Source organism: Salvelinus fontinalis, chromosome 20 (assembly GCF_029448725.1).
Source record: "Salvelinus fontinalis isolate EN_2023a chromosome 20, ASM2944872v1, whole genome shotgun sequence".
Classification (NCBI taxonomy): domain Eukaryota; kingdom Metazoa; phylum Chordata; class Actinopteri; order Salmoniformes; family Salmonidae; genus Salvelinus; species Salvelinus fontinalis.
Genome location: NC_074684.1, coordinates 23302078 through 23316398, shown reverse-complemented (window position 1 = coordinate 23316398; position 14321 = coordinate 23302078). Strand labels below are relative to the sequence as shown.

The 14321-nt window shown below is 40.3% G+C and overlaps 1 protein-coding gene across 1 annotated transcript in view; it reads right to left on the bottom strand.

The window, feature by feature from the left end:
• The window catches only part of LOC129817534 (mitogen-activated protein kinase kinase kinase 5-like), a 55009-nt gene extending 43001 nt beyond the window's left edge, over positions 1-12008 (bottom strand). Inside the window, exon 1 of the mRNA XM_055872904.1 lies at positions 10966-12008. Coding sequence (XP_055728879.1) covers positions 10966-11380 — 415 coding nt within the window. The 5' untranslated portion in view covers positions 11381-12008. The remainder of the gene's footprint in view (positions 1-10965) is intronic.
• Positions 12009-14321: the final 2313 nt, after the last annotated feature.

Genomic DNA, 14321 nt, shown 5'->3' with positions numbered 1-14321 from the left:
TCCGGAAGTTGTCATAATTACTGTGTAAGTCTATGGAAGTGGAGGACCATGAGTAACCTAGGTTTTGTATTGAAGTCAATGTACCCAGATGAGGACGGAAACTAGCTGTCCTCCGGCTACATCATGGTGCTACCCTACAGAGTGCTGTTGAAGCTACTGTAGACCTTCATTGAAAAACTGTGTTTTTTAATCAATTATTTGGAATTATGAAAATTCACTAAGGAGGATGGTCCTCCCCTCAATGTAAATTGTCCAGGTGGCCATTTGATTAATTGTTCAGCAGTCTTATGTCTTGGGGGTAGAAGCTGTTAAGGAGCCTTTTAGACCTAGACTTGGCGCTCTGGTACAGCTTGTCGTGCGGTAGCAGAGAGAACAATCTATGACTTGGGTGACTTGAGTCTTTGACCATTTTTTGGGCCTTCCTCTAACACCGCCTAGTATATAGGTCCTGGATGGCAGGAAGCTTGGCCCCAGTGATGTACTGGGCTGTACACAGTACCCTTTGTGGTGCCTTACGGTCGGATGCCGAGCAGTTGCCAAACCAGGCGGTGATGCAACTGGTCAGGATGCTCTCGATGGTGGAGCTGTATAAATTTGAGGATCTGGACACCCATGCCAAATATTTTCAGTCTCCTGAGGGGGAAAAGGTGTTGTCGTGCCCTTTTCACGACTGTCTTGGTGTGTTTGGACCATGATAGTTTGTTGGTGATGTGGTCACCAAGGAACTTGAAACTCTCGACCCGCTCCACTACAGCCCCATCGGTGATCAGGCCTACCACTATTGTGTCGTCAGCAAACTTAATGATGCTGTTGGAATCGTGCTTGGCCATGCAGTTGTGGGTGAACAGGGATTACAGGAGGGGACTAAGCACGCACCCATGAGGGGCCCCAGTGTTGAGGATCAGCGTGGCAGATGTGTTGTTACCTACCCTTACCAACTGGGGGTGGCCCGTCAGGAAGTCCAGTATCCAGTTGCAGAGGGAGGTGTTTAGTCCCAGGGTCCTTAGCTTAGTGATGAGCTTTGTGGGCACTATGGTGTTGAAAGCTGAGCTGTAATCAATGAGCATACTCACATGTGTAAAATATTTCTGTATTTCCGTCTTTTCTTCACGCAAATGACAGGGATTTGGGCCTGGTCTTGGAGCAGTATATCCTTCGGGCAGTGTGGAGTGCGATTGAGAATGCGTCATCTCTGAATCTGTTTGGGCGGTGTGCAAATTGGAGTGGGTCTAGGGTTTCTGGGATGATGGTGTCGATGTGAGCTATGACCATCCTTTCAAAGCACTTCATGACTTCCGACGTGAGTGCTACTGGGCAGTAGTCATTTAGGCAGGTTACCTTCACTTTCTTGGGCACTGGGACTATGATGGTCTGCTTGAAAAATGTTGGTATTACAGACTCAGACAGGGAGAGGTTGAAAATGTCAGTGAAGACACTTGCCAGTTGGTCAGCGCATGCTCGGAGTACACATCCTTGTAATCCATCTGGCCCTGCGGCCTTGTGAATGTTGACCTGTTTAAAGGTCTTACTCAAATCGTCTACAGAGAGCGTGATCACACAGTCGTCCGGAACAGCTGATGCTCTCATGCATGTTTCAGTGTTACTTGTCTCGAAGCGAGCATAGAAGTAATTTAGCTCGTCTGGTAGGCTCGTGTCACTGGGCAGCTCGCGACTGTGGTTTTCTTTGTAGTCTGTAATAGTTTGCAAGCCCTGCCACATCTGACGAGCGTCGGATCTTATTCCTGTATTGACGCTTTGCCTGTTTGATGGTTTATCGGAGGGCATAGAGGGATTTCTTATAAGCTTCCAGTTAGAGTCCCGCTCCTTGAAAGTGGCAGCTCTACCCTTTAGCTGAGTGCGGATCTTACCTGTAATCAATGGCTTCTGGTTGGGGTATGTACGTACAGTCACTGTGGGGACGACATCATCGATGCACTTATTGATGAAGCCAGTGACTGATGTGGTGTACTCCTCAATGCCATCAGAAGAATCCCGGAACATATTCCAGTCTGTGCTAGCAAAACAGTCCTGTAGCTTGGCATCGGCTTCAGCTGATTATTGACCGAGTCACTGGTGCTTCCTGCTTTAGTGTGCTCCGTTCACATGCCATTATGTTTCCCTGGCGTCAAGTAGAAACTGACTTGAAGAGGGAACTATCAGTGCACCATGATGTCATAAATCAGTCAAGAAAAAGTAAATGGGGCTAATATTCAATTCACACAGCAACAAGTGTTGCTAGCTGCTTCTAGAAAGTAATTCAAGCACTCAGATGTGTAATGTTATTTTCAGATCAGGTTTATTTGCCCAAGAAACCAAACCACTTAAATAGGTTTAAGTGCCCAAATTAAGTTCAGTATTGTTCTGCTAAAACAACCCAGGGAACAAGACACTATATTGGTGTATATGTTGAGAGTGCCGTGCCTGCTTCTATAAATAAACTCTCATAGGAAAGCATGCAGGGTACTTTCACAATGGTTATTCAGCAGTTTGGAAACCCTGCCCAAAAATAAGAAATACTACTTCATTTTTTAGAAATGAGTGCAATATGGAGGAAGGAGACAAGCCCCCAGCCCCGACAGGAAATGTGAGTAATCTGGCAGAAAGAATCCTCGGCTTTTGATACTTTAGTTTCTGTTCACACTAGCATATTTCAGAGATTGAGTACCATGGCCCAGGGGGAAAGTGCAAGAACAGAATTTGAATTGATCCCATCCAGGTTGACACACAGGGAGCTGCCTGCTTCCTACAGTGCCAGTTGCCTCAACTAGCCTGACACTTCCTGTTTAGCCTCTTGTTAAAAATAAAAAATAAATAAGGAACTTGTTTTCTAACAAGATAACTTGATTTTAACAAGAGGGATTTGTTTTCTGTCAAATGAATGATCTTAATTCCATTTACCTTATATTACACAAATATCATCTGGCAACAGCACCAAGAACAGATCACCTGGCAACAGCACCAAGAAGACACATTTGAGAAGTCATGCAATAACTGTGATGGTCATGGAATTTGGGGTTTTGGTTATTTGTTAAGCAAATATCCACGGTCAAAGCAATAACTGTTCAAATAGCTCAATTAACGTGTGCAATTTTCTCCTCTCATCTCTGCTTGCAGTGTGCAGCTGTTGCACACATACACTGAGTTGACTTAACATTAAGAACACCTTTCCATGACAGACTGACCAGGTGAATCCAGGTGAAAGCGATGATCCCTTATTGATGTCACTTATTAAATCCACTTCAATCCATGTGGATGATGGTGAGGAGACAGGTTAAAGAAGGATTTCTAAGCCTTGCGACAATTGAAACATGAATTGTGCATGTGTGCCATTCACAGAGTGAATGGGCAAAGCAAAAGATTTAAGTGCCTTTGAACAGGGTATGGTAGTAGGTGCCAGGCGCACATGTTTTTGTCAAGAATTGCAACGCTGCTGGGTTTTTCACACTCAACATTTTCCGTGTGTATCAAGAATGGTCCACCACCCAAAGGACATTGAGCCAGCTTGACACAACTGTAGGAACCATTGGAGTCATCATGGGCCAGCATCCCTGTGGAACGCTTTTACGACACCTTGTAGAGCATGCCCCGATGAATTGAGGCAGTTGTGAGGGCAAAGGGGGGGGGGGGGGGGGGGGGCTCAATATTAGGAAGGTGTTCTTAATGTGTTGTCCACTCAGTGTATTTTACGTTTGCTAGCCTAGCATGGATTTCAACTTCAGTTTTCATCACTTTGTCTCAGATTCACATTCACTTGTAAATGTCCACACTCACCAAGAATGAGATTTGGTAGTTAATTTCAACAGAAATGGTGGCTTTTAGCATCGTTCTTGCATCTTTACAAACCGGACAAAACATATAGCCAGAGCACTATGCATAAGGTAGTACAGATACAGATCATGTTACAGCATCAAAGGGAGCGCATTTAAGGAGAGAGCACATTTTTAAGGAGAGAGCGCACATTGGAGGAAGGAGACAGAGACAATTTGACGGATTAAGGTAGAAAAACAATTGTTTAATAATAATTTTAATAATTAATAATCATTAATTTACCCTACTGCTATTTGGTATATTGGATATATTTACTTAAAAATACAATAAAATGTATGTATTAGAAAGGTAATGACTGTTATTTTATGTTATTTACTGACTGCCTAATCATGCTAATATTAATCTGAATCAATCTCAAACAATGCCAATGTCTACAGACAAAAACTGCTTCCCTTGCCCTACTGCCAACTTATGCTGGCACACCTGACACCACATACCCAAACTGCTGATAAAACCTGACTGAGTACTTTGATCAACCAACACTCTACACCACTCATTTTTTCCAATAAAGACTGGATTCCCTGGACAGTAGTGCGGCTGGTGATATAATTTCTCCTGACCTGATGCTCTGTAGCCCACATGGACAGCCACCATATACATGCGCATGGATAAACAACTTAGTTGACAACCAATGGGAGCAGAGAACGACAGCCGCCAGCCAGCGTTCAGGTCAGACCAGAGTGCATGTGGGATCTTGTGCAGGAATCCTCTGGCTGTCAAAACAATGCTGAATGTGGTATGTGTAAGGCTATACGGGAATGTAGAATGACTGATAACCTTTGAATCCAATACTCTATAGGTGCTTCTCCAAAATAGCATGAGCTCTTATTCAATGACACCAACTTGATTTTACATTCAATATTATGTTTAATTTAATACAAAAGCCACTTGGTATCATATGAGATTAAAGAATGTTGTTTGGGGACTTTTGTTCCCTCCAGAAGAGATGTACTGTATCACAACAACAGTTCACTTTCCTTTATGAAAGCCTCCCTCCAGGAATATGATGCTGCAGTTCAGTACTTCCTTTTGGGATGAACTGAAATGAGTAGGGGTCGGGTGAGGGTGAACCATCAGACTTTCTTGTCTAGAGATTTACATGGTAGGATTTGGGATGTAATAGATACAGACTCTCAAAATGGCAAACAGACCAACTAAACTGAATGGAACACACACTGGGCCCCTGCTGTGAGGTACAGAAACACATTTAGTCAGTCAAAGTGGAGCGACTTTAGTTGGGTGATAAACAATGACTTATATCAAGGTAATACTGTTCTCAGAATCATTTTTAACATGACTTATACCTCTTCCCAGCACAGTTACAGGTGGCAGTCAGTGCAAGAGTGTTGTCCTCTGGTCACCAACATAGAGTAAAAAAGCCTTAAAACCTTTACACCTTTTTAACAGTAGCCTACACCACCGGCTCACCTCGTGTGGCTTGAACATGTGGTTTGACCTTTATCTATTGATGGCATTGATTTATTTAACCTTTATTTTGACAGGGAAGTCATACTGAGACCAGGGTGTATTTTACAGATGAGCCCTGCAGAAATACATTAAACACATACGGTGCATTGGGAAAGTATTCAGACCCCTTCCTTTTTCCCACATTTTGTTACGTTACAGCTTTAAACTAAAATTTATCAAAATAAGCTCAGGTGCATCTTGTTTCATTGATCATCCTTGACATGTTTCTATAACTTTTTAAAAATTTCAGCTTAATATTACGGAAAGAATGTTGCTTCCATCAATGTAATTGTCTGAATCATTTCCAATCCCCCATATATTTTTTGGGGTAAATATATATATCCATATACATACACGCATGCATACATATACACATATATACATACCTATATAGACCTACATACTTTATAAAGAATATACCTTTATTATTCCCCGCAAACTCGACCACCCTTCCCCCAATTGGAGTAAACCAATAAACACTTAGGCTTCTACCTTCAGTTTATATATCTTATACACATTTTACAGACACAATCTATTTTACAATAGTTATATTTTGTTTGTTTTTAGTCCTTCCTCTATTTCTGATGTCCACCCAGTTTGATTTCTATTTGTAATGGTGCTATTTCACAAAAGTTCTGAACCTATATACATTTTACAGACCCCGTATGTTTTACATTGGTTATCTTGTTATTAGTCCCACCCTTCAGCTCCATTCAACCCCTCCCATCTATCTCTCAACATCATCCATTTCGGATTTCTATTTGCCATATATTTTTCAACTGTGCTGTGATGCTTCACAAAAGTAGTGAACCTTTCTATTCTCATAGCTTCTACAGACTGTAAATTAAAAATAAACATTTTTGCTAAAATAATTATATCATTGATTGATTGATTATGGCTTTTCAAAACACCCAGTATTGCTATCTGCGTTAGTTCTAGGCAAATGTTGCAATTCTTCAGCCATTCCTGGACCTGTGACCAAAAATGGACAATACCAAAATAAATCAAATTAAGCTTAGGTGCATCTTGTTTCATTGATCATCCTTGAGATGTTTCTATAACTTGATTGGAGTCCACCAGTGGTAAATTAAACTGATATACACTATCATTCAAAAATTTGGGGTCACTTAGAAATGTCCTTGTTTTTGAAAGAAAAGCACATTTTTTGTCCATTGAAATAACATAAAATTGATCTGAAATACAGTGTAGACATTGTTAATATTGTAAATGAGTATTGTAGCTGGAAACAGCAGATTTTTTATGGAATATCTACATAGCCGTACAGAGGCCCATTATCAGCAACCATCATTCCTGTGTTCCAATGACACGTTGTGTTAGCTAATCCAAGTTTATAATTTTAAAAGGCAAATTGATCATTAGAAAACCCTTTTGTAATTATGTTAGCACAACTGAAAACTGTTGTTCTGATTAAAGAAGCAATAAAAGTGGCCTTCTTTAGACTAGTTGAGTATCTGGAGCATCATCATTTGTGGGTTCGATTACAGGCTCAAAATGGCCAGAAACAGAGATCTTTCTTCTGAAACTCGTCAGTCTATTCTTGTTCTGAGAAATTATGGCAATTCCATGTGAGAAATTGCCAAAAACTGAAGATCTCGTACAACGCTGTGTACTACTCCCTTCACAGAACAGCGCAAACTGGCTCTAACCAGATTTGAAAGAGGAGTGGGAGGCCCCGGTGCACAACTGAGCAAGAGGACAAGTACGTTAGATGTCTAGTTTGAGAAACAGATGACTCACAAGTCCTCAACTGGCAGCTTCATTAAATAGTACCCACAAAACACCAGTCTCAACATCAACAGTGAAGAGGCGACTCCGGGATGCTGGCCTTCTAGGCAGAGTTGCAAAGAACCCATAATGACATCTAATTTCTGGGTTAAGTCAATAGCCACTGCTGCGTTTACTCAGTGAGGTTACAACATGTGAATATCAAACATGGATCAGAACAGCTATTTGATATACTGTGAACATGTGTTTCCACTTGCACATTCCTGATGCACGTATTTACATGTTCTGTGAATGCTCCTTTCTTATGTCATTCAAAATGTGGGAATTCATTGCAGTTCAGCTTTTCCAAAAAAGGAGTGAAGTGGTCAGGCATCTTGTTCATTGTATACAAAAGCTTTTTTTCTCTCTCTTTCCTTGTGATTCCATTCCTAAAATGTCCTGTTGTAGGAACATGATAAAGACGTTGGCAATCTTTAGGGAGCTTCTGTCATTTCAACGAAGCTTGTGTACATTTTGAACAGATACAAAAAGGGTTTCTGGGAACCACTTCCCACCTCCCGTGAGTAGTATACAGAAAATTCCACAGAGGCCCTGTGGAAAATAGCCGAACCAAAAAAAGGGAACATATTGAGTTCTGTTTACACAACCAATAATGTTATGTTATGACAACCAACAACGGGTAAGCTGTGATGTCAGCTAAGTCTATACAACACAGGTGTTTTATAATTTCTTCACCTAGAAAATGTCCTATTGTATTATGGAGTATACAAAACACCAGCTCTTTCCATGACAGACTGTGAAAGATATGATCCCTTATTGATTTCACTTGTTAAATCCACTTCAATCAGTGTAGCTGAAGGGGAGGACACAGGTTAAAGAATGATTTCTAAGCCTCGAGACATGGATTGTGCATGTGTGCCATTCAGAGGGTGAATGGGTAAGACAAAATATTTAAGTGCCTTTGAAGGGGGTATGGTAGTAGGTGCCAAGCACACTAGTTTCTGTCAAGAACTGCAATGCTGCTAGGTTTTTCACACTCAACAGTTTCCTGTGTGTATCAAGAATGGTCCATCACTAGGGCTGTTACGGCGACCGTATTACCGCTTCACCGGCGGTCACGAGTCATGACGGCAGTCAAATTCCACGTGACCATTTAGTCATGGTAATTAGGTTTCTCCAAGCTTTGATGCTGCTGATGGTCATTAGTAGCCTACCAAACTTGCTAACTGCCTGGTACTCAGCACTCTATAGTCCCTCTAATTACTCTGACATCAATGCAAAAGTGATCAGAAATCTAATCAAACACTTCATGAGAGCCCAAGAGCTCATGTTGCGCAACATTTCTATAGGTTATGCAATTGCATGAGAAAACAGAGTGATGGCCTCTATTAAAAAGAGGAGGATCCCATCAGCTTTCTATAGGCTAGGCCTACTATATTTATACTGAACAAAAATATAAAGGCAACATGCAACAATTTCAAAGATTTTACTGAGTTACAGTTCATATAAGGAAATCAGTCAATTGAAATAAATGTAATAGGCCCTAATTTATGGATTTCACATGACTGGGCAGGGGTGCAGCAACGGGTGAGCATTGGAAGGCATAGGCCCACCCACTTGGCAGACCCAGCCAATATGAATGATCATTCTGTTTAATCAGCTTCTTGATATGCCACACCTATTAGGTGGATGGATTATTTTGGCAAAGGAGAAATACTCACTAACACAGATGTAAACAAATTTGTGCACAACATTTGAGAGAAATAAGCTTTTTTGTGAGTATGGAAAATGTCTGGGATTTAAAAAATTTCAGCTCATGAAACATGGGACCAACACTACATGTTGCGTTTATATTTTTGTTCAGTGTATTTCTCAACTTTCCTAATATTAAGCACATTGCTTCTCTTTACAACAGGAGTATAGCCTGCCTGGCTGGCATGAAAATGAACCACGGGAAAAGCATCCTCCATTTGCTATTGATGATGCTATTGCATAGATGACATGTCTTTTTTCCCCTGCCCCTGTTTTGAGCTGGTGCATGATATTGGTCCTTTCTAAATCAAATTTCACACATATTATTTAGTATATGTAAAGACAAGATTAAATCAAAAACAGTCTGATGGGTGACAATTTTAGCCTATCACTTGTGAATTATATATTATTACTTGTGAATGATGCCCAGCAAGGCAAGAACCAGCTAATGACTTTTTTTTGCAACTTTTACAAATCATAGTCGCAACACCTCATGTAACCTAGCTCATAGGCTTATATGTTTTCATAAGGTTTGTATCACAACTAAATGGCCAAGAAACGTATTAAAATGGAGCCCATTAATCCACTTTACAATGGGTGTAGAGCATACATTCGCAACACATGAGTTTCAAGTTTGGGGAAGATAATTTTCACCATAAAAACACACCTTTTATAATAAAAGCATGACAATCATAATCGCATTTGCAGTCAATTTTAAGAATGGTGTTTTCCCACAAATCTTCCCGCTAATGAGAGACATGGGCAATATGGTGGCTAGGAATTGCCAGGGACCTCACGATATGATATTATCATGATACTTAGGTGCCGATACGATACGTATTACGATTCTATATGCATTGCGATTCAATACTGCGATTTTATTGCGATTTGATGTTCCAAACATATTTCTCACTAGGCTGTCTGCTGCAGAGAGACAAAAGAGAGCTTGTTTGATCAGTCAGGTTAATAAAAGTGCTGAAAACATGTTGGCTCACTATTTAAAAAGAAGATGGAGAATAAATGATAGGAGGAAAAATACCGGAGTTTTGACGCAGGCATAGATAACTAGCGCTAGCGAACGCTACCTACAGTTGTAAAAAATATACAGTACCAATCAAAGGTTTGGTCACACCAAGAGTGCGTAAAGCTGTCATCAAGGCAAAGGGTGGCTACTTTGAAGAATCTCAAATATAAAATATATTTTGATTTGTTTAACACTTTTTTAGTTACTATATGATTCCATTTGTGTTATTTTATAGTTTTAATGTCTTCACTGTTATTCTACAATGTAGAAAATAGTAAAATAAAGGAAAACCCTTGAATGAGTAGGTGTGTCCAAACTTTTGACTGGTACTGTACATATATGATATATATATATATATATATATATATATATATATATATATATATATATGTATATTTTTTACAAATCGATACTTGAAGTCAAATATAGATATAATATCATCCAAAAATAATATTGCAAAATGTAATTATCGATTTCCCCTCCCCCAAACATCACTAATGGGCAAGGGAGGAAATGTACTTTAGTTTGAGTCAAAAGGTTCAGTTCACTTCTGAAGTGTAAGGGGAATTTGAACCTCCACCCAAACTAAGCAAAACGATCCATGACGCTAGGGAGCCTCACTTCTAGGGGCCCATAATGGTAAAGGAAAATGTGTGTGGGAAAATGATCCCCCTTCCCCACTTTGTGGAGCAAATGAGACATTCCCCCATTGAGACTCTCTAGTGCCCAATGGATTCCAGGTTGACAAATGGCTAGGCTATAGGCATTGTGAAAAGAAGTAGGCTGGGGAAAGTAGTTCATTTAATACTTCTAAACATTGACATGTAAAACCAGTCACACAATCATATGTGCAGTTTTCTGTGTGCTCATGGCAACCACAATAGAAGCCCCATTAGAGACAACTGGTGTGGCATGTGGATTAATGTGCATGGGCCCATTCCCACCCACTGCAATGGTTATAGAACAGTAGTGAACCTGTTCTACTTTGGTGATATATGGTATGTGTTGTAGGATGGGGTTTGATGGCTGGAGTTTGATTCAGAAGAATAGACAATGACACAGGTAGATTTGTTTTGGTTCTGATAGTTTGAGGGCAACACATTCAATAACCCATCACATGCATGCTGCATGTCACCACCACCTCGTACCTGCATTATAGAACTGGTCAAGCACACACGTCTCTCCAAAGTCGATCTTTCCAAAGTGTATGATTTCCAGTTTACTTCCCACGGAGTCGCAAGCGTCTTTCAGGCAATGCAGGGCCATGTTCTCTGCGGTGTGCGGCTGAGTGAGCTCGCTGTTGACGACATATGCCACCGTGACAGCCCTGCTTTTACATTTCACTGTAGACAACAAGCCGCCACTGTCCTTCGGGTAGCTCAGAATATTAGGAATGATGCTTCCGCTGACCACCGAGTCGTGCCAGAATGTCCCAGCCGCGGGAATGGGGGCACCGCTCACGCTCTCTTCCCGGGAGCCAGCAGAGTCCCCGCAGGCACCCTCAGGGCCCGAGCCAGGTCCAAAGGAGGGAACCGACAATGATATCCCTTCATCTTGACTCATTTTTTCAATGTCTGTTTTGGTTGACAATCACTTATGTGTTCTTATGGATCCTCAGTTGCTCGACATCTCCATACATCCAAAGTCAACATTACGCACGTTTCCTCACATACATTCTATGCACAAGGCATGCAAGATATTTCAACACAGGTAAACAGTCTGGTGATGTGGATCAACCTCCTGTATATTCATGTCTGGTTTCGCATGAAATTGTGCAATCTGCAATAATAAACCAAGGTAGTGGGCACTACAACCATTGAAAATCAGTGTTACTGTTAAGTCACGACACATAGGCTACTCATATACAGCTAACGATCCTATGGCAAGGAACAGTTACCACTGAATTGTAACATTCTTGTGCGTCTCGACTCTTCATAGTTTCCGAAGTTAAGCACGAGCGCAGGTTGCAATGGTTACAAACCCACGGTGAGCTTGTTGGTAGATCCACCGTTCTATAAAGCAGATCAGGGTTGTGTGCAGCACCGCAATAATTTAGAAATGTAGAAATCATGCACATAGAATAATTCATGCCAACAAGACAATTATATCCAGTCCCCGAACCTGCCCTATTTCCACTATTATCTTCCTTGCAAAAGCTCATGCACACTGGGTGGAGGTTGAGCGTTGTTTACGGGCGGTGTCATGACCATATTTGGAACAGTTGGAGCGTATTCCCCCTTAAAGCCACAGTAGGCAATTTTTCCAGTAAGAATAAGATTTACAGTAATTTTAACGAATGAATCACTCTCCTTGATTTTGAGGTACATGACTTAAAAACAGGCCTACCCTGATTAGAATACTACAAGTATGTTACCTTATCATCCATCAATGTTCTTGTAAACACATTGTAACTTCAAATCATATAAAAAATAATACTGCTCCTCTCATGGAATGTCATTCCTATACATCACAGTAATCAAGTGCTACAGTATTTACATTACACTTGCTCCTAGTGTTATCACTATACCAGAATTTTTACTTCGGTACCGATACCAGTTTTAGTATCACGATACTTGATACCAAAACGATACCAAAACAATACCAAGATAAAAAATAAATAAATAAAGTGTGTTAGCCAAAGTCAAAGAATGGTACTTGATCCAGACATATCTTTTGAGTTCAATATCAGTATATTTAACAATTATTGAATGAATGCATTAAATTAATCAATTATACGATCACACAATCAATTTTACTGTTTATTATTATCATTTTTTTTACCAATATAACTACATACCATAATGGTAATAATTTGTTTGAATGGTAAATCTCTAGTCTATTGATACATTGGTTAAATCAAGATTTAGCCTAGGCCTATTTACAATACAGGTGAATGCATATTCAATAGTTATTGAGTTTGTTTGGGCTGATTTCATGTGGATACAGATGAAAAACAATATATTTTCCTTACATTTGGGAAATATTTTTATGTACTGATCAACAACATTTGCATAGAAGAAGCAATCTCTCATTTTATAAAAGAGTGCGCTGTGTCTTTAAGATCCATGACATCATTCACACACGCACTCAGTTCAGCCTTGAGCAAAGATGATCCATAGAGATAGATAGAGGACTCATCTTTATGTTTGTGCCATTATAGTGTCTGTGACAGCATGGACAGTGCCATTGAGGCTACAACCATAGGAATCCCAAAACATTTGATTACTTTCAAAGATATTTATAACTAACCCAAGAAAGTTTATCTGTGTCGTTTACAGTGGGAGCAAATGAAGCATGGTGAAATTGATTTAATGGCACCGGAGGGGATGGCTGCCATTTTATGGGCTCCTAACCAACTGTGCTATTTTGTTTGCTTTTTCACATTGTTTGTAACAAATGTTGTACATAATGTTGGTGCTACCGTCTCTTATGACCAAAAAGAGCTTCTGGATATCAGAACAGCGATAACCTTTTGAGGATCTGAGGACCCATGCCAAATCTTTTCAGTCTCCTGAGGGGGAATAAGCGTTGTCGTGCCCTCTTCATGACTGTCTTGGTGTGTTTTGACCATGACAGATCGTTGGTGATGTGGACACCAAGGAACTTGAAGCTTTCAACCTGCTCCACTACAGCCCCGTTGATGAGAATCTTATTTGGTCCCTTGAAATTGGCCTAAAGCTTCTTAGTTTACAAATCAGTGATGGGTCCCTTTTGTAGGCATGTGGATCAATTTCCAACTGAGTTGGGCTCTCAATTTACTGTTGAGAGTTAGAATAGTAGCAGTGGGGAACCGTAACAGCCTTCTACACCTTCAGATCAGACCTAAGGATTTATAAAAGGATTTATTGTTTTTTCTTTAAATAGAAATATAGTATTTTATATAATTAAAATTATATTCTGATTTCATTTCTTCAGTTTGTGTTGGAAAGGGAAGGGTTAACACTGAAGTGAAAAAAACATCCAATCAATATTTTTCTTTGGTGGTGTCTGGGGAGAAAAATCTAGCTAGCTAAATCAGCCATTGGCTAGGCCCTCAGAAGCTAAACGGAAAACATCTCCCATTCAACTGCATTAGGGCATAGTTGTGGAGTGACTGTGAAATCAACCAACCACATTTTTAACTTGCAATGGGTGTTTAAAATAATGTTTTTTTTAAACATCCTAACTTCTGCCGTTTCTAAGGCTACATGCAAAACATGTCACTCTTGAGAGCACAGCTCTAATTAAAATACATTAGGTTACCCACAGAAGCATGGGTAACCTATGCAAAATGCATAAATATGCACCTATTCAATAATATCAATACCTTCTGTATTTTTTAATTTTTAAAAAATTTTATCCCCTTTTCACGGTATCCAATCGCTAGTAATTACTATCTTGTCTCATCGCTACAACTCCCGTACGGGCTCGGGAGAGACGAAGGTCGAAAGCCATGCGTCCTCCGAAGCACAACCCAACCAAGCCGCACTGCTTCTTTAGCGCGCCTCCAACCCGGAAGCCAGCC